This window comes from Melanotaenia boesemani, chromosome 12 (assembly GCF_017639745.1).
Source record: "Melanotaenia boesemani isolate fMelBoe1 chromosome 12, fMelBoe1.pri, whole genome shotgun sequence".
Classification (NCBI taxonomy): domain Eukaryota; kingdom Metazoa; phylum Chordata; class Actinopteri; order Atheriniformes; family Melanotaeniidae; genus Melanotaenia; species Melanotaenia boesemani.
In genome coordinates, this window is record NC_055693.1 from 15,534,765 (window position 1) to 15,555,658 (window position 20,894).

The 20,894-nt window shown below is 39.3% G+C and overlaps 1 protein-coding gene across 2 annotated transcripts; it reads right to left on the minus strand.

The window, feature by feature from the left end:
- Positions 1–429: 429 nt before the first annotated feature.
- On the minus strand, positions 430–16,954 carry morc3a (MORC family CW-type zinc finger 3a). 2 transcript variants are annotated; one of them, XM_042001955.1, is made up of 19 exons: positions 16,875–16,954; positions 11,613–11,685; positions 10,899–11,031; positions 10,508–10,734; positions 10,207–10,369; positions 8,281–8,428; positions 7,925–8,053; positions 7,706–7,825; positions 7,519–7,616; positions 7,282–7,389; positions 7,075–7,203; positions 5,934–6,008; positions 5,738–5,780; positions 5,524–5,625; positions 4,573–4,672; positions 4,314–4,386; positions 3,840–4,227; positions 1,494–1,561; positions 430–1,367 (listed from the first exon to the last, which is right to left on the minus strand). In XM_042001955.1, the coding sequence occupies exons 1-19, from the start codon at positions 16,911–16,913 to the stop codon at positions 1,223–1,225; spliced, it is 2,361 nt and encodes a 786-aa protein (XP_041857889.1). In that variant the 5' UTR covers positions 16,914–16,954; the 3' UTR covers positions 430–1,222. The 2 variants fall into 2 exon arrangements, with proteins under 2 accessions (XP_041857889.1, XP_041857888.1); XM_042001954.1 differs by having other exon boundaries at positions 1,494–1,684; positions 3,138–4,227.
- Positions 16,955–20,894: the final 3,940 nt, after the last annotated feature.

A 20,894-nucleotide genomic window follows, 5' to 3' on the forward strand; every position in this document is an offset into this window, starting at 1 on the left:
AGTTCTTTAACATCTGTTGCATTAGAAAGTTGACATTTGAGAGAAAACTATGTATCCTGTATCATTAAATAGCACATGGAGGTGTGTACATTCATACCACTGCTCATACTGCTGATTTTACAAAAGGAGACCTTGATCCTATCAGATAAATAAAGCTAGATCAGATAAACATATTATGCACCCCAAGAAGGCATGCACAGTTGGTGCATAGAGATGAATTCTCTGAATGACCCAGAGAAGAAAACTAATCGATGAGAAGCAACATGCAAATTTAGGCTTTCATCATGGCAAAGGTGTTAGGATAGTCAAGCACAACCATTTTTAATCTTAAATCATATAGAAATGTACTGCAAGGCTTGTTGCTGAGCCCATCTCCGATTTGTCCATTCAGAAATCTTTAATAGCATAAATGAAAACCACCAAACAGGCTGGAAATATAAAAATATATTTAACAAAATATTTACACATTCAAAGTAACACATTGGTAAACAAAGTTAATGACTTAATTATTCAACTCAATTTCAAACCAAAGAGAACAGTCATGGAAATAAGTCATTTTTATGGTTATATTGCTTCTTTGTTAAGGAAAAAGTGCAAAGCAACTTAGAAAAAAAGCTCTTCATAGATCCACCTGAACATTATTATCTAAGCCTCAAACAGGTTTAGAAAAACCTGGATATCTCTTACAGAGAGCCTTGGCAAATAAGATTATATGCATGAGAGCCAAGCAGAAAAAGAGGGCTTCAAACATTTCATTAGGTAGGCTGCAGTTTCATTATTATCCTTAAAATAAACACATAATTATACGTAAAAGTCAGTAGAGAAACCAGGCATGGGCCTGGGTCCCAGCTACTCAACAGTAGATGGATCAGTTCAGGTCTAAGGATAATGATTCTGGATCTTTTTTTTAAAGTCTGGGGACAAATTTTTGAGCCTACGAGGATGTCTGGCAAAGAGAGGTGAAGTTACCTTATTTTGATATAATATATAAATCAGTCTACCTTCAAATAAATACATTATTTTCTGCACCCGTGTGACTATACCCTATATTCTCTGTACAGGACTCCCAGGTAGAGGTCATCCCAAGTCCTAAAGTTGCTTCAGACACAAGTAGCCAAACAAAACATATTAATTTTTAGGTTAAGTGGATCCATGAATACCTTTATTCTAAGAGTGCAGCCAAAAGTAGCACTTCACTGCTCTTTTCAGCACTTCTTCCAAATTAATGTGAATCCATATTAGAGAGAACTTGATCAAGGATCTCATCAATGACGTTACATTCAAAATTCACTTGCTGCAAGTCTAAGTCCAGTGCAGGCAAATAGGAGATGAGAAGGCGCCCAACGTTCTGCCGGAGCTCCAACAAACTATGAGAGGCAAAGGAGAAAAACAGACATGTTCAGATTTTTCCCAGTTCTGATAAATCTTGAAATCATAACAGTCTTTGCTGAGGTGATACTTAATCTAGAGGGGTGGTTACACAGCAGTCTAACCTTCTGGATGCATCTGAGCTTGCGTGTGTGCCAAAGTCTGCTGATACTCCTGGCTCCTCTGGACGCGCCTGGACAGAAAAATCAATGGTTCTTTTTGAAGATTGTGCATTTTCCCTTTGCTGTTGCAAGCTCAGCTGGAGCTCTTCACACTGAGCTGCCAGGTTTGACTTTTCCTCCTCCAGTCTGTCCAGCTGGTGATAAACCCACAGAGAAGAGAAAATGAACAGAACAATCAAGGATTGAAAAATAAAAAATCCACTTAGTAGCTTTCAAATGTTTTTAACTGAACACAAGATATTCAAATTTCCTATCCATAAGTCATAAATAATGGTATCTGGCCCAGTTTCTATTGTTAAATAACATTTAAGGCTCCACAAAGCCAGCGAACCACAATATAGTACAAAAGACAATATTACAGCTACTAACATTATTATGTGTAAAATAATTTTCCAATACTTTAATGTGTAAAATCACCTGAACACTTCATATATGTCATTAAGATTTATGTATTTTTATCTTTTCATGCCAACATAACAAAATAATAGAACAACAAAGTAAATCTTAATCTTAATCCACTCCGCTGTGTAAATACATAAATCCTACATATTAACTTTGGATATCTCTCAGATGGAAAAGGCTACAGGTCGCCTACCTGGACGTGAGAGGGTTCTTTTCATAAACCATGTTTAAAATAACAAAAAAGTTTTTAACATTTCTTTTCAACCCGAGTAGAAAATTTAGAAACCCAGGAAAAACATCCAGCTGGCTTTGACTTCCAGCTGTCCTTCAGCAGAATAGCTGTCGTTTTTTGGGACATAAATAATAGCCTACTAAAATCAGTTAAAGTAAATAAGACCACATATCTGGAATTAAATGCTGTTTCTGTACCTGTGACTGAAGGCCATGAATCTCATGCCAGCTCCAATATGTTTAAACAGCAAAACTACCGTCCTCACAAAAGACTGATTTAGTTTTTTTTCTCATCTATACAACAACGTTCACGTTGCGCTGCAACCCCAACCCGTGTCCTAAATAATTACAAAACAGCAAATTACACAATAACAATTTCAGTGTTACGTTGGATAAATGTTTGCATCATTCAGCCAAACATATGTCCATTTTCCATTACTGTAGCATAAAAAGCTGCTGGTTTTCCTACAGGTGGTGAAATGTGTTGAATGTATTTCCTTTTTCTCTGCAACTTTTTATGTCCTGCTTAACAGGCTGGTGAGCCGTCCTCTACAATGACGCCTTGGTAATTTATTTTTCTTTAAAATCCGACACTGATGTATTAATCCATTTTTTGGAGGGAAAAACTCTTCCTCTGCTGTAGAGTCCCACTCAGGCACCCTTTTTCTTTGCAACCCTCACGAAACCAAGCCAAAGCAACACAACTGCCAACACACGAACTTTGAATGAATGAATGTTTTTGTTCTGTGCCTAAGTTCCCCTGCTCTGCTGATATGGTTCATAAATAATCTTCTGTAAAAATGACGATATTGAGGGATCTTTACGAGTAATTAATCCTAGCATTTAATACTGCAAATAATTGTAATAATAAACAAGAGTGACATCCCTAATCAGAACCACTTTCAATGTCCAAAACTGTAAACATTAAGCTGAAACTAAAGCATGGATACTGACCTGTAAGCGCAGTTCATCCCTCTCCTTGTTTCTTTCATTCAGTTTCTCCACCAAACAGCTAACTTGCAAGGAAATCTCATCAAGTTCCTTTTCCTTATCTTGGGCCGTACTGAGTTTGGCACTGGTCTCAGCAGCAGACAATAAGACCTCTTTGTCCTTTATCAAATCATTAATTTTTTGTTTTGCTTTCTCAAACAGGCTTTTGTAGTCCTTCACATCTGATTCTTCTGTCTGGCAGGCTTGATGAGAAGACTCCTTCTTTACATTCATCTGACAGAACTCCTGTAGTCTGGTCTGCATGTCCTGCAGCTGGGAGTTGAGTTTTTGCACCCGATCTTTAAAAGAGTCTCTTTCCTGAGCAGTCTGCTGCATGAGCTCCAAGAGCTGGTCTTGCTGTTCCTGTACCGCCATAATACTGGGATACTGATGTGGAGAACAGTTTGTGTCACGGCCATGTGCACAAGCAGGTCCAGCACTTTGATCATTTTGCATATGTGTCACTCCATTCTGCAAGGCCTCCTCTCCTTGATTCTCACTCTGACTGCCTCTGCTGCTCTCTTGCTTAAATTCTCTTTCCCTGAGGCTGCAGATGTTCACGTCTGGGCTTTTTTCTGTACCACTTTCACCTGGCTTGCTTAGTGCCGCCTTCGCTTTTCCCTGAGTTAGAGTTTGACTCTCCTCTTCCTGTTTCACTTCACGTACTTCTGTCTGGGTGGTGGTGGTGGCTACCGCTGGAGGAGGACCAGTTTCTACAGTGGCAGATGCTGCAGGGCATGTTTCTGTGGGATCATCCACAGCGGCATCGTCGCTGCACTCCAACAGCATGCTGACAGGATTTTCAGTCTCCTCTTTCTCTTTCTTCACTCTTCTAACATCGATGGCAGGCTTTTGAGGCTTGGGGGTGCTTCCAGTCTCCAAGATGAAAATATCATCATCTGTGTCGTCGTCATCATCATTGCTGCTATGAGCAAGGACAGATGGGGAGCTCACATTTCCTGCTGAGGGCGTGTCAGAGGTCCTATGCTGAAAGCCATTTACTCTGGGTCTTTTTGCCGTACTATGTGGAGGACCAGGCTGGGTTCTTTTTCCGCTGCAGTGTGCACACAACACAGTTAATGTGCATATCTGCTAAACTGAATCTGATATATTTAACCTCCCAAAAGGGCAATATCATACCTGTTGGAGTTCAGTGAGAGTGAGCATACACTTGTAATAATTGGGAGCCCACCGATACTGGAGGAGCTGGATGCTACAGGGAAAAAAAAGGAGAGAATATTTTAATACTGAGAACAATGTTGCTGGACACCAATGAAGATCTAGTTTAGTTGCAGTGCAGCCAGGCTGTGCATCTTCAGTCATTTTTCTAAGCCAGTTGCCTTTTAGTTTATTTGTTATTCTTTAGTTTTCTATCCCACAATAAGCCCTTTTTTATTACCGGCTTGTGAATTGGTGGAGGAACGCTGTGTGGAGAACTTGTCCCTTGCAGCAACTCCTTGTAGCGAGTTACCCTGCAAAGTGGTAGGAGTTGAAGGGGACTAGACAGAAAAAAAAGACACGGTGTAATTAATTTTCCTAAAATCCAATTTCTGTTAAGTGATTGCTTAAATAATAATGATTGGAAAATTACTATTACATGAAATAAGAACGAATCAACTAAAACCATAACTGGATACAGAGAAACCTGCTTTAGGTTGTAGATATATTAAATTGGCTATTTATGTAGTATATGGATATTATGTAGTACATAGATAAATATAAGCATGCTAAGTAGAAATGGATGAGATTTCCCTTCATCAAACTTCTTAATATTATAATTTATTGATGCAATAATTTTTATTACTATGTTTTTTCTTATCATTTTCTTTTTGTATATAGTTTCTCTTTTGTTAATTTTAAATAAATAAATTTATTATTTCATTCATTTATTCCATCTGCTGGCTGCCATTAGTTAATTTGATGTATAAATCAGCACTAAATCTATGTATGAATGTGATATTGTCACACTGCAGAACATAAACAGAAAGTGACAAAATGAGCAAAGTACAAAGACAAAAAGTAAGACTTGGTCACAAAAAGAAACGTGATTAGGATTCATAACAAAAACTGTAACAACATTTAGATTATTAACTTCCGCATGGAGTAATAAACAAATGAAATGCAGTCATAAGTTTATTAAACTACCTAATGTCCTTTTACTCCAGAGGAAAATGGATGATAAATTATTCCTGTAATTCTTCATTGAATAATATGTCACAGCAAAATCTAACCTTACAATGCCAGCCCCTCCCTATACTTCTTATGCTACGCATTTGGAAAAGCTCTGTCATATGCAGTCCATACATGCAAAACAGAGTAATGAATCACGGTTTAGTATTAGATAGTTTACGGTTTGATGCAGCTGCCGCGTCAGGTTTTCCTGTTGCCTTCTAAGAGTCTCATTTTGCTTGGCCAAGGCAGCTAAATGCTGCTGCTCCTGTAGTTTGAGATCCTGTTGTGGGAAAGAAAAGAAAAAAAAAAAAGAGAAAGAAATAATAAATAAATCATCTCAAAAGCATCACCAGCAAAGGAAAAATGCAGGATAAGTTAAAAATTACTCTTACCAGCTGTTTTTTCTTTTCTGCTTTCATTCTGTCTTCTCTTTCTCTGTAATACATAAAGATCCGTGTTAGAGCCGGTCCCTTATTTATGTTTATTTAACAAGTTGGGAATGATGCAGGAAAACTTAATGTTTATGTCATCAAGTCCAAACTTTTAACTGAATTTGGCAAAAGGGGAAGGGAAATATTTGTAACTCACTGTAGTTTGTAAGTCTTGCGATACGATGGCTGGTCATCATCAGAGTCCTCAGGCTCCTCTTCTACCTGGCAGCTCCTGGAGAAGTTAACCAGACAGCAAATGAAAGTGATGAGCAAGCTACATCTGGATTGTTCATGTTTCCTTTTCCATGTTTTTTAACATCGTCTCGTAATTCTGAGCGGCTGAGAGTAAGTGACATCACTACCAGGTAGTTGGCATTCGCATTGCAGCACCTCTGGGAAAAAGACAGACACCTTCAAAATAGCCATTTTGTAAGCATCTACAGTTGCCGTATAAAACATGTAAAAATGTGCAGTGTGAGAACACCAGCCAATTTTGGTACCACATAATGACGTGACTTTTCATGAACAACCCCACCGCAAAAACATACTTATCTATAACAACTTGCTGCTATCTACACTAAAAACTTAGTGGACACAACACATGTTAGAAAGAACTTTACTAATGAACTACAGGTGGTACTGGGTGCAATAATCCTGGGGTCCTCAGCAATTTACGAGTTCTTTGTCTCATTTCCAGCAAAATTCCTTTGGAAAACTAATTCCCGCAGACAACTGGAACACAGAACATTTCAGACTCTTCTTTTTTCCTTTGATTTTTCTTATCAATCTAGTCAAAATACTCCACAATGCCAAAGCAAACAGGTTTTTGGAACGCTGTATTTAGCACTGTGTTCAAATGTGTTATGAGAAAAATGTAGCAAATTTTTGTTGCATCTTCTGTCAGATTGTGCCTCAACACAATCGTCTTTTCTAGGTGTTTCCATCTAATGCTTACTTTTAATTCCACATTCACCATTAACTCTCAGACTACACACCATTTTCACTAGGTCAGATGAATTTTATAAGGCAGGTGAAAAAGTAGAAATTTAGCTAAGACCACAAGTATAAAAAAAAAAAAAAAAAAAAGGTCAAGATTATTTATTTTATTTATTTTTAAATTTTGATATTTTATTTGTGAAATAAATAAACACCACAAAAAGTTGCTTTTGTCATATTGGTCAATTTACTTAATTCTATTAATTTCATTGACAGCTACTGATGATCAACCCCTCTAGTAATACCATCAGTTTTTCCATTCATATTTATTTAACTTCATCCATCCACACTGCTCCATTTACCTGAACTGAGGATCAGGGTTCATGCGGCAGAACCATTTATCTGGCAGCTTGCTGCAGTCAATCCCATCTGGGAGTTTGCGCCATTGCAAACAGTCGTCACACTGCACCCAGTTCTGATCTGGTCGCTTCCTAAGGAGTAAATTTGGTTCAATAAACATCCCTTTAAAATACATTTTGTATTTGCCTGCCACCCCACATTGTACTAACATGGTGTCTTCTACTGGTATCGTGCTGTTTGGGTTCTCTTTGGTCTTCCTGTAGCGGATTTCATTCCAGTACTCTTCCAGTTTCGTCCCCAAACTGGTCATAGTTTTTCTGTTCCAAGAAATTAAACATCATAGATTTCCAGAAATATAAAATCTATCAATGAAATACTGTCCTCGATTAAGCTTTAAAAAGCAAACAAAAGAGAAAAAATAATAATTGCCCCTTCAGTGGGATTACCTGTATTTATCAGTCTCAATAAAACTCTGTTTGTTGTGAGTAGGATCCAGAAAGTTACACTCTATGACCCCAATAACTCCAACACCTTTGTTGTTGGCCTGTAAAGCACCAAAATATACCAGATGACAGTTGGAAACCTTTAAAAATATATTCAACAACCAAAATCCCCTTCACAGTGGAAACTCACCTTAAGCTGGCAGCCTACACGCTCATAGGCTTTGATGAGCCGATTCTTATGATACATCATTATACCAAACTGGTCTTTACTTTTGGTGTTATACCCAAAAGTTATAGGAATACGTTTGTTCTAAAACAACAATTAAGGAAAATTCAAGATAGCAAAATAATATATATAAAACAGAAAATAGAAAAGGTATTAGTTGTGGAATCTGAAACAAAAGGATACCAAGAAATTGGGCTTGTAGTGGTCCTTCCTGATGCAGGCCAGGCTCTTAGCAATGAGCTGAGATTTCACCTTTTGACCACGAACCATGACTTGCATCCGAGGCTTCAGGTACAGAATACTACAATATGCCTACATTTAAATCCAATAAAAACACATTTTTCAATTTGTTATTGCAAAGAAAAAAACTCAAACAAAGCTATGATTGAGCCATTTGACCAAAATAAAGAAGAAAATAAAGTAACTTTTTCACAGACGTTAATGCTTGAACGCAATGAAGGTAGAAATATGCGACAAGACAAACATATTGTTGAGAATTTGAGTGGAGAAATAGTGCCATTTAAATCACGGCTCCTTACCCGCAGTGAGTAAACGCTCTCGGGGATGTAAGAAGTAGTCCTGTCTGGGAGTTGGGAAGGATTATTCATCATCTCATAAACCTCAGAGGGAATCCGGATATCGTAGCGGTCCTTCTCAAAATCAAACTCTGTTGTTCCTGTGGATGTCCTAAAAACACAAACAATTCAGCATGGCTAATGTAGTATTGAGCTGTCAATGATTTCTGTATATTCTTTTTTTATTTGCCCCGCAAAACATATTTAATAAATAAGTTAACTAATTAATACTACCAGTTATAATAAAATGTGCCTTCATTCATTTATATGTCCAGTAAATAACAGCAATACAAACAGGGTTAAAACCCTGAGCAAGGGGGCCGGGGAGTGTTACTTGTCCACTAAAAGGACATGAGGCTCCAAATACCTAAAGATGATTTATTAGTGTTGTTTTGGGGGACGAATACAATCACAGAGGACCCCAGGACTGCAGTACTTTACCTGTTTTAGATTCTTAATTTATACAACCTTTTGATCTTTGTTCACACCTTTGTTCACACCTGGGTGTTACTCTGAAATGGACATCAGTTTAAATGCGCATTCACGCCTAATAGTCTGCTAGACTCAGGCTACGTCCACATGGCACCAAAGCTGGTTCAGGTGTGAAAACGGTGTGAAAACAGTGGCTAAAACTAGGAGAAAGGCTTCAACGTCCCCACAACACCGCTGTAGTACATACTACAGGCTGTGGGGGGTGCTAAAGAGTAACACTCCAAAGCTAGAGCAAAACAACGCATGCGCAAATAAAGGCTCACTGCGTGTTGCAGGACGCTCACATTGGAAGCAGAGAAGAGAAGATAGCTGAGGATTCACTGCAAAGCAAAAGTGAAACATTTCTTTGGACTAATGAAGAAGCTGAGCATCTTCTTCAAAAAATGCTCGACTACGAAGCATAAAAAACTCGAGGATGGTGGATTGGGAATCGGCGCGTATTCGTGACATTGACGTCATATCCTCAAGTTGTGAGGCTTCACTGTCCGCACATTACCGCAGATGGTACAGGACTCAAACCTATCCACTTTGGTACCTGGCTTTAGACATGGTCGGTTTCATGGAGGCTAATCCCTGGCTTCGTGGGGATAAAAGGGTGGTTTGCCATAATACTTCTGTGGTTTTGCTGCAATCTGGCGTCATGGGGACGACCCCTCAGTCTGATTGGGGATTAGGTTGTGGATTGCAAAATTCTTTGGTCTGAGTGTGATTTCACACAGCTTAGTCAAACAAGCCGGACCTTTGGGATAATTTAATATTATTTATGTATTTCCTGCATGTGATTCCCAGCAAAATAAAACCTGGATTTGCAGGCCTACCAGAGTTTGCTTCTCTGATCCACATCAGAGTTACTCTGGGCATTCACACAAACAGATCAGACTTTCTGAGCCAATGAACTAGGGTTTGATTGAGATGGGCTGGTGTGAATGCCCCCTGACTGTGAAGTCTGTCAACCCAACAGGTTCACTACGCTGTCCTTGTTCTGCATTTTAATGGAAATGATTTCTGTCTGCGGTTTTGTTTATCCAGGTTTCCTTTGTAGTGCTTTGTAGAGCAGCCCCTGAGGGGGCAACAACTTCACTAAACATGGTCACATTGATGTGAAAGACAGACGTTCACTGATGTGCTAGATGGCCAACTGTCTGTCTTTCATCTGAAGGGTCCTGGAAAAGACAGTTTAAAGTTGGTGTGGGGTCCAGCTAACACCCTTTGTCTTTGCTACAACACCGGATATGAAGACCTGTCCACCACACTGTCAACGGTAAAGCAGGTTTTCACAAATCAGAACCCCCCCATGACCCATATCTAGGCTGAGTGCATTCTTTTTGTCGAGGACTAAGAAAGTAAGCACATTATGTAGCAACCAGATACAACAAGCACATGATGGTGTGGACAGACCTGCGGAGATTCCAGATGATGATCCGTGTGCCTGTTTCTGTTTTCTCTTCAGACCAGCACAAACTGATAGCATGAATCTCAGCAAGCAGTTCCTCCTTTGACCGGAAAGGGGAGTATTGCAGAATGTCCTGCAGACTGGCTTCGTGTTCCTCTCTTACATGGAGTAAAGCTGTAGTTAGGGAAAACACCTTACACACACATGACAGTTCAGTGTACTGTTACATCCATATTACCCAGCTGAGCCAATCAGCTACCCAAGTTACTGGGCTAAGGAATAAAGACGTGATTAGAAAAAGGATATACTTGTCTGATTCAGTCTCTTCAAAGCAGACAATAGGTACAACTATTTGGTTGGCATCAATCTTTTCCAGGTAAGTCTGAGAAAGCATCCCAACACAGGATGTGCTCTTTGACTTGGAAAAGACGATGGCATCTTTGCCAAGACGCATTGATCCAGACTTGAAGCCATTGCCATAGATTCCAATAGGTTCCAGTCCATTTATCGCTATCTTGTCACTGTACCCAAAGCTGAAGGAAAGAAATATTATTTTTCTTTTAGCTATTAAAAGATTTAAAATAACAAATACCAAAATGACTAATTCTTTATTTTATTGGTAAAATTAGAAAAGTGTTTGAAAGATAGATAGTTATGAGAAATTCTTTCAAACAATACAGTTTAGTGGAATCCATACCTGAGCATCTTATGCATGGTCTGATGGTCTAGTCCATTCCCGTTATCCGTAAAGGTTAGGCACAGTTCTTCTTTCACCATAGTCTGATCAATCCAGAACTGTTTGGCACTGACATCTGGATCATAGGCATTGTCTGTGAACAGAAACAGTTTCAGTTTGCAGTGAAACTGAGGTGTATTGATGGGTCTCATTTAAGGGTCAATTTTACAGATATACTTTCTCTCAGTTTTTGCAAATTGTGAGGGCATTACAGACAAAACCAGCATGCTTGTTTAATCAAATACTTCATGGACATCCTATCTGCTACACTCCAGCAGGTCTCTAAACGCCACCCGATCACTCCAGCTCATTCAACAAAAATAATAAAAATCTGTTTTTTTTTTATTATTATTACCAATAAAAAATAAATTTAATTTTGAAACACACACATGAACACAGTAAAAATAAAACGGTTTTAAAAGATTAACTCATTCTGAAACCTCTATGTGGCAGCCTGATTTATGTTAATGCCATTTTATCAGAAGTGTGATATACAGTTTGTTTTGATGTTCTGAGTCAGAAACTATAATCTGGTAAATACAGTTCAAATATTTGCATAAGTTTAAACGTGTTGTAGTTATCCTGCTGATAACTGTAATAAATATGTTGTAACTTATAGTACTGCAAACAACATCTGCCATCATGTAACAATAAAACCATGTGATGATGACTCACCTATGAGTTCAGCAATGGCGCTGAACGGCCAGGTGTGGCTGGTGGAGTTGGTATGAAGGAACTTAGGGGAAAGCTAAAAGTGAAACAAATTTACCCACATTAATACAAAATAGATATCAACGGTATGTTACTTTCACAAATGTATTTATTATGATTGGCTTTATTATGTTTCCAGGAACACATGCATAAAACTTTACATTTTTAATAGAAATACTTTGTGTTTATCAAATCAAATTTTATTTATAAACTACTTTTTATGCAAAAAGCAGCACAAAGTGCTTTACGTAATAAAAATAACAATTTATGAATTTTTAAAAATAAAACACAAGCCTTCCCACACACAATTTAAAAGCCCACACCTGATCTTACTCTTTCTCCCTCACACACACACACACAAAGTGCATGTAGAACCCCACCCCATTCTGCATTAAAATGAACTCTAATCACTTATTTGCATATAAATCAAGGATATAAACATCTGGCTTAATGCTGCTGTAAGGAAACAATATCTTGGGGATCTGTTCACACCGGGAGCAATGTCACCAACCACAGGAAGAGCCCCGGTCATGGTTGCCCGGGGGCTACATAACAGCCACAGGGCTGTAATGCATGACCCCTCAACCATCCAGACAACGGCAATCACCAAGCCAACAGCCCTGAAGACAGAGCAGGCATAGCTTCGGCATGGAGGATCCCCAAGAGTAAAACATTTGAGTTAAAAAAGTAAGAACAAAGATCAAATAAACCCAAAACAAATAAGAACGCATACAAACAATAAGTATAAATAATTACATACAATAATATACATGGTAGGTCTACCAAACCTATCACAACTGGCGGTGTAAATATATTTGGACAGAATTCCATGAAAAATAACTCATCTGGACAAATTAGGCTCTGAGATGAGGATAATGTTTTTTCTTGTTTCTTTCCACAGTGTTATAAATGCATTTCAGCCAGCAGCGTTAAGTGAGAAGCTCCAGAAAACACAAGTGGATACCTCCACAGCCACCTGAACGTATGACTACCTAACAAACAGATCTCAGTTTGTAAGACTGAGGAGTTGCGCGCCGAAAGGTTTCAGCACTCTCCCCATTTCTCAGTTTTCCAGTACAAATTACTAATGGAGACTACCTCCAAAATTTGGAAGCAGAAAAGATGGGATAACATTGCCTTATGTCCTGACTTCAACCCGATTGAACACTTGGATCGGCTTGGACATGCTGTCTCTGAAAGAGTAACCATCACATTGGCTGACTTGTGGCAAATGTTGGCTGAAGAATGGGATGCCATCCGAAATCAGTATGTGATCAAGCTGGTGACAAGAAGGAGGGCACAGGTTGTTGGGGCTGTGTGTGGTCCTCCCATATGCTAATAAAGCACTGTTTGTCAAATGAATAAATTGTTAAACTGGTAATAACTTATTTATTAAACTTCAAATATCCAATCCAATAAATGGCACCATACAAGAGTCAGTAGCAGAATAAGCTGTTTGACACTGGCAGAAAAGATTTGGAAAGTTAGCTGCAACCCTCATACACAACTCTTCAGTTCATCCCACAAATTTCCCTAACAAATGAGTTACTAAATAGTAACTCATTTGTAAAGGAAATAAACAGATAAGATCTTGGTCTAAGATCTATTGCCAAAAAGCATTTACAACAAAGAAATAATCGACCAAACATAAAATTCCTACAGAAGCTGAGAGCGGTCATGCTCGCATGTTTTTTCTAACAATATTATCTCGAGATAACAATGACTATTTTCTCTTGATAACATGATAATTTATTTCAAGGGCCCGGGTGTTCCCATGTAATCCGATCAGATTTCGGTTATCGGATATGATCAAATCTTGAAAATAGGTTGTTCAAATAGGAAATCCAAATTCCGAAATCGGCTTATATCACGTAATCCAATCCTGGTTGTTATCCAGATAAAACCCTCATTTCAGGTTGTTCAAAACTTTTGAGTAGGATCTGGATAATTTTGATCCAAGAAAACAGAATGATCCTGATCCCAACAGAAGGTAGGATTACAAGGCGGATTTCAAGAAGAACATTCATTAAAACCTAACAGTTGATCAAATAATAGAACTTTATATTTGGTGAATATGCTTATATTTGTATTTTGCACCTGACTTGTTTAACCGTTACAGTAATAAAGTGGTTAAAATAGGCATAGGCTGCCTATTGAGTCTTTCAGCATAGTAAAGCAAGAATAAAACATAACATCATCTTGTCTCCATGGAAATAAACCCCCAAACAAATTCTATTACAAACACACATACAATAATCACTCTTCCTGTCAGTCATTGCTGCACAATCAGAAAAGAACCTGTCAAAAATAATGTAATAACAAATAACAATTGCATCCCTCACTACACGTCCAGTCAGTCCCTCATTCTGACAGAATGCCAAAAGATGGGCTGGTACCTCAACATGGGGCTCAGGAGCATCATTAACATTGTCACAGAGAGGGACATTGCGCCTTGTAGCAATGTTATGCAGGACAATACATGCAAGTATTATGTTACATGTTCCTTGTGGTTCCACTTGCAACTAGTTAAGGCATGCAAACCGTCTCTTCAAAACTCCATTTAAAAGCTCAATTGCACATCTAGTTTTCCAATGAGCAGTGTTGAAGCGCGCCTGGACTGGTGTGCAACAAGAAAGGGCGTCATCAGTCATAAAAGAAGTGGATAGGCGCTGTCTCCTAATATGATGCCATCTGGTTGGGTTGGTTTGGAGCTCTATGTACAAGGCACTTTCCCTCAGGATACAAGCATCATGAACAGACCCTGGCCATTTCACGACAGTTTGTGATGGTGAGGTCAGCGTCGCCCACAACAGGGAGATCCAATCCAATAGTGATTTGAATAATCGGGGTAAAAGTATGCTGGATTACATGATCTGCTGCCCTGAAAAATGGGATTCTCAAATCCGGATAGCGTTTATCCAGGTTAAAATTTTTTAACAACTGGCCCAAGAAACAAATTATTCCAGTGCAGGGGGGCTGGAGCCTTAATACCAGCTACTACTAGTCAATCACAGGACCAACACAGAGACACAAACACTCCATTAAGCTCATTTGCGTCTTTCTGAGAGTTTCCAATCTAACTACTGTAGGAATCAAGGACATGCGATGGCGCTCCTTCACACAACTGGGGTAAAGTAGTCTTGAAGCTGAAGGGGCTCTGCAGGGGTGCCAAGAATTGGGGGAGGGGGGTTCTTCAGCTTAACCGTCTTCCTCTTCTCTCCTACTACCTCAGCTGAGTCCAGTACAGAACTGTCCTGTACTGGAATGACCCAGTAGAGCCAAGCCAGCAATGGATTCAAGCTGAATAGTCAGATGGAGGAACACCTGTCACTGATCAATACATGCGACTTAACTTCTATTAAGTCTGACCCCAAGCTGAAATTACCGCGGTGAAGTTGGTTTTAGGTTGGATATTCGACAGACATTCATCATTTCGTGTTCAATAGCTTCCGTTTCACGTGACCAAAACACGCAATTCCTGACCTGTATTATAGCACAAGATGAGACAAACAAGACACACCCCTTTTGATTCATTTTGAAAGCTCCTTCTGTTTTTTACAAAATTTTTACAGTAAAAATATCAATATTTCTTCAATAGCTTCCACAAATTGTGACCGAGGGGCCCCAATCCTCAACTAAAATATTCTACTAAGACACACAAACAAGACACACCCCTTTTGATTCATTTTGAAAGCTCCTTCTGTTTTTTATAATTTTTTACAGTAAAAATATCAATATTTCTTCAATAGCTTCCACAAATTGTGACCGAGGGGCCCCAAACCTCAACTAAAATATTCTACTGAGACACACAAACAAGACACACCCCTTTTGATTCATTTTGAAAGCTCCTTCTGTTTTTTATAATTTTTTACAGTAAAAATATCAATATTTCTTCAATAGCTCCAGCAGACACCCAGCCTGCTGGGGGGGACCACCAGGGCCCCAGTCACAGACACACCCAGCCAGCCTGCTGCTGCGTCAGGTCCGCATGACCTCCAGCAGACATCCAGCAGGCACCAAGCCTCCGGAGGACATCCAGGGCCCAAGTCACACTCCTCCCCAGCCAGCCTGCTGCAGCTGGAGGCCCGCATGACCTCCAGCAGACATCCAGCAGGCACCCGGCCTGCTGGAGGACCTCCAGGGCCCCAGTCCCACTCCTCCCCAGCCAGCCTGCTGCAGCTGGAGGCCCACACCCAGCTGGCTGGAGGACAACCAGAATCAAAAGGGGTGTGTCTTGTTTGTGTGTCTTAGTAGAATATTTTAGTTGAGGTTTGGGGCCCCTCGGTCACAATTTGTGGAAGCTATTGAAGAAATATTGATATTTTTACTGTAAAAAATCTGTAAAAAACAGAAGGAGCTTTCAAAATGAATCAAAAGGGGTGTGTCTTGTTTGTCTCATCTTGTGCTATAATACAGGTCAGGTTTTGAGTGTTTTGGTCACGTGAAACGGAAGCTATTGAACACGGAAATGATGAATGTCTGTCGAATATCCAACCTAAAACCAACTTCACCGCGGTGCTGAAATTGCGATTACGTATCACATATAATATACGTATTGCCAATCGGTAATTCATAGAATTACACATACATTGCCCACGACTTGTAAGTCCTCACCAGCTGAAATTAAATGTAACACAGTAACCGCTTACTTTTGAGCCCACCCTACTTATCCCTTTATCTCGAGAAAATAGTCCTCGTAATCTCGAGGTAACTAGAAAATGGATTTGTTTTCACGAGATAATGATATTAAATAAATAAATAAAAATCGAACACGAAAGCTCTCGGCTTCCGTAATTTACTTTACGTGCCAAGTATATGCATAGTAAATGGTAGGACCACAGTGGACTTGGGCCCAACCGGGCTCCTAGGACTGTTTGAGTGTTTTAGAGACGTAAGAAAGACTCACTGAAAAACGAAACTTAAGTCTAAACGCCCACACAGAGACCAGTTGGGAAAATTCAAGCTGACAGCTATGCTACGACATCTGATAAGTTATCATAACTAAGCTATCAAACAAGGCTAAAACAATAAACACGGTCAGTGCATACAACGTCGTTTGTGTATATTTTGAACGATACACTAGGGACAACATTAGAACCATATCGATTTATTTGACCGTATTTGCTCACAGGAACATTTACGCCCACATTTCTATCATGTATATGTGTAGCTCAACATAATAAAAGGGCAAAAAAAAATATAGATAGGTATATGAAGTCTACTTACAGTGCTTAGTGGTACCCCGCGGTCTGTTTGAGTCGCCATCTTTCCGTTGAATCCAACGGTAGGCGGACCTTGGGTACGCTCGCGGACGTGAGGTAGTGCTGATGGAACCCATAGATATATACACGTAGATGTCGCCTCTAACGCTGCTGTCCATTGGAACCATGATGCGTCAACGCGGCCGCCATCTTGGGCCGGGGTGAGCCGCGTCTACTTACTGCATTAGTTAATTTGCAGTTTAATTTGCAAGCTTCTGTGGAATACGCGAGATCCTTACAAATTAACATCATTATAAAGGTGATTAACTGGCTTTTCCAATATTGCATAATACACACCAATTAATATTCTCAGAATGGAGAAATAATCCACAAGTGTCCTTACTTTATAGATTCTGGGCTTTTATTAAAAAAAATAAAACCGAAAGTCATCACAGAGTTTTATTTAAAAATATATATATTGTATTTTACATTTTCATCATCAACAACAACAACAATAATAATAATAATAATAATAATAAAGGATTAAACCAGCACAATACATAAAAAATCACTTTAACTCTTTAAATAGACTTTCAAACGAATCATCTGTGGTTCCATCCATAGACATAGATATATACACGTAGATGTCGCCTCTAACGCTGCTGTCCATTGGAACGATGCGTCAACTCGGCCGCCATCTTGGGCCGGGGTGAGCCGCGTCTATTTACTACATTAGTTTCTAATAAACCAAAACGATTTAAAATCGTATGAAAAGTCAGCGAGTTATGGTGATTTTGGAAATCCTACTTAGTCACCTTTACAACAAGGTATCTAAGTAGAATTTGCAGTTCTGTATAATAAAACATCAATTGGCATTATGAAAGGGGAAAAATAATCAACCCAACACATTTTGTTTTTACATTTTGTTCTCGCATGACTGCTAATTACATATTAATGTAGGTTATTTGAAATGTTATGTTATTTCTCATCTTACAAATGTTGTCAAATATTATCCCATTGTCTTACTACAGCAGTTTTCCACCCCATCCACTTAATAGATTTGATGGAACTGGCAACTAACTGGTAAATGTTTCTGTAAAGGAATTTTGCACCTTGCTTTACAAAATGTTGTCTATACAAAAAATATTACCCTTTACAATGGTGTGAACAAATAAAAGTTTAACATATTAAAGGCAGCTGCTTATTGTTTAGCTTAACATTATTGAAAATATCTCTATTTAATCAGATTGTTTCATGTTAACAATTTCAGTTGACAGGAAGAAAAAGTTGGCCTGTAGAATTTCTTGTCTTTATGATTCACCTAAACCATTCTGCTGCTGAGACAGTTTGGTCACTGTAGTAATACATGTTTTAAAAAGATCAAGCTGTGGAAATTCAAAACAAGTGCGATGAGATGACAGACTTGTTTAAGAATAATGTTTTGCCAAACTTTTACATGCAAAAGGTCCACGTTAGTATAAAGAGTCATATTCTGCAGGAGGAGGCAGATGGCAGTCTGAGAGAAGCAGGTGGAATGACGGATGATAAATCCCTGTCCCACTTGAAGCCAATCAGCAGGAAACATACCAATCAGTTTTATTTAATTTTATGACCTAAGGGTCAAATTGACTGCTTCCTTATGAGAAAAAAAGCTGTCGTGTAACATTTCCTGGGTCCACAGGGGTTCACTGTTGTGAGCTGAAGAAATGATCTAAGCAGCACCACCATTAGTTACCGCTTTTTTAGGAACTTGTCAGTCCCTGATATTATATATTGTAGAATGGGACTCCTCTGAACCAGATTTCCATTTGTTGTCTCAGTGCAACACTGTGCTGCAAGAGTCCTAAAATTCCAAGGTGTTTATAGTGATTTTAAGAAGTGGTATATGTCAAACAAACAATCTATTAATTAAAAATAGTTTATTTGAACTGTTATAGACCAGAAATGGTCTTCTTATCAGCATGTGGAAACCCACCTTTAAAAAGAAAATGGGAAGCAGTTTCAAAGATGTCGGTCTTCATCCACTGACGAGTGCATACACGTGCATCACACATGTGTTACTGTACTGACTAACCCCTTGACTGACCCTTCATCTCTTAATTGTGTTTTAAACCTGATGTGGGGATACAGTGTAAATCATAGTCTTCACTGTCTACAAGCTTAGAGTCCTTATAGTCCGAGGGAATGATGCTAACTGCTCTATAATTCACATTGCATATAATGTTCCTTTTTCTAACTGTGTAGATGGTAAAGTTAAGATATTGACGGTCATGTTCTCTGCCTGGGCTCATCAGCTGATTTAGATCTGCCTCTGCGTTTGTTCCTGCTCTGACAGGCTACCAGCCTAAGTCAGCCCTCCTGGTTTTCCCAGATTGCTGCTTGGTTTCTCTGCACTACTTAATCCCTCTTCAGTCTCTCCTTCTTTGCCAGATTATCATCGCCAGCACCTCACCAAGTTGATATCCAGCATTCAGTTGTCTTCAGTTTGCCTACTACTTTGGCACTTGGATTACCCCTTTTGCCTCGCCCTTGTCGGATACCTCTTGCCTGGTTTCTTGGATTTCTGGATTCTGACCCATGCTTTGTTTTTGGACCCCGAGCTTCGCCTGACTTCTTGGATAAGTGTCCCATCCATCTCTGTGTTCTGACCATTGCCTGCCTTCTGACCATGATTCTGGATTTTGGACTTTTTCAGCATTCTTCCTTCCCCCCTCCAGGACTAGACTGCTTCTTCCAGCCTTGCCGGACTCTTGCCCCTTTGCTGAATAAATCTGTTTTTTTCTACATTCCAACTGCTGTGTGTGGTTGAATTTCCGGGTCCTCACAGTCACGCATTACAATTGACTATGGTCATTATTTTGCAACCAAGTACGTATCCACACTGTAGAACAATACTAAAGTGTCCTAAATGCACAGTGTTGCCCTGAGTCAACTAATAAACAATGTTTTAGTACTTAAATAAAAATACTTAAAATGACCAAAAATGCTTCTTTATATGTTCATGTACATAAACATAATTTTTCTTTAAAGTTTGATGTGCAGCATTTTGGAGGATTTTGTTTTTAAAATGTGCTTTATAAATAAAGTGTATTGGATTGCCACAAATTTTAACATGTTGAGAAGTAATATCCAACTAACTCCTTGGTTGCTGTGTGCAGTGAATGCTTCTCCTTCCCGAAAGGACTTCTCTACCTACAAATCTAAATCATTAAAGAAAAAAAAAACATGAATACAAACAGTTTTGCACTTCTCATAGCATATATCTCTTGGAAAGGTAGAGTTGGGTGTCATCCGCAAAGCAACGGATGTTGATATAGAATTTGTGAATAATATTGCCAGGGGGAGAAGATGGATAATGAAGAAAAAGGGGCCCCAAGACAGAGCCCTGGGGCACACCTGTAATGACTATGGAGGGGCTGGATATGTCAGATTTGAGCTCTATGAACTAAGTGCTGCCTGTGAGGTAGGAGTGAAACCAGTGGAGGGGGATTTGGGTGATGCCAATGGCTGAGGGTCTAGGGAGAAGAATTGAGTGTGAAATGGTGTCAAAGACTGTACTGAGGTCAAGAGGGATGAGGATGGAGAGTAGGCCGAGTCAGCTGCAATTAAGAGATTGTGATTTTCAGGAGGGCTATTTCAGTGCTATGGCGGGGACAGAAACCAGACTGGAAAGGCTCATAGAGGGAGTTTTGAGTTAAATGTAAGTGTAATTGGCAGGTGACAGTTTTTTGAGGATTTTGCAAATGAAGGGTAGGTTACAGATGGGGCGGAGATGATTGTAGTTATTGGGATCTGAACCCGTTTCTTTTTTCTTTTTTACAATATTAGAGTGACAGCTGAAGTTCTGAGAAGTGATGGAACACCTCCAGTGGCGTGTGAAGAGTGGATGATGGCAGAAATGAAAGGGAGCAGAGAGGAGAGGCAGGGTTTGACCAGAGATGTGGATTTTCTGATGAGGTTGGAGATTTCAGTCGTATCAGGGAGTAAAAAGTTGGAAAAATGTTGGCAATGTGGGGAGGGTTCAAGAGTTGACAGAGGCAGTGGA

Excerpts from the sequence above, each read along its gene's own strand:
- morc3a (XM_042001954.1), bottom strand. The coding sequence starts at position 16,913 with ATGGCGACTCAAACAGACCGCGGGGTACCACTAAGCACT. Across the intron at positions 11,686-16,874 it reads GCGGGGTACCACTAAGCACT|CTTTCCCCTAAGTTCCTTCA; the intron begins GTAAGTAGACTT and ends TTTCACTTTTAG. Across the intron at positions 10,370-10,507 it reads AGAGACTGAATCAGACAAGT|TCCATGTAAGAGAGGAACAC; the intron begins ATATCCTTTTTC and ends CTACAGCTTTAC.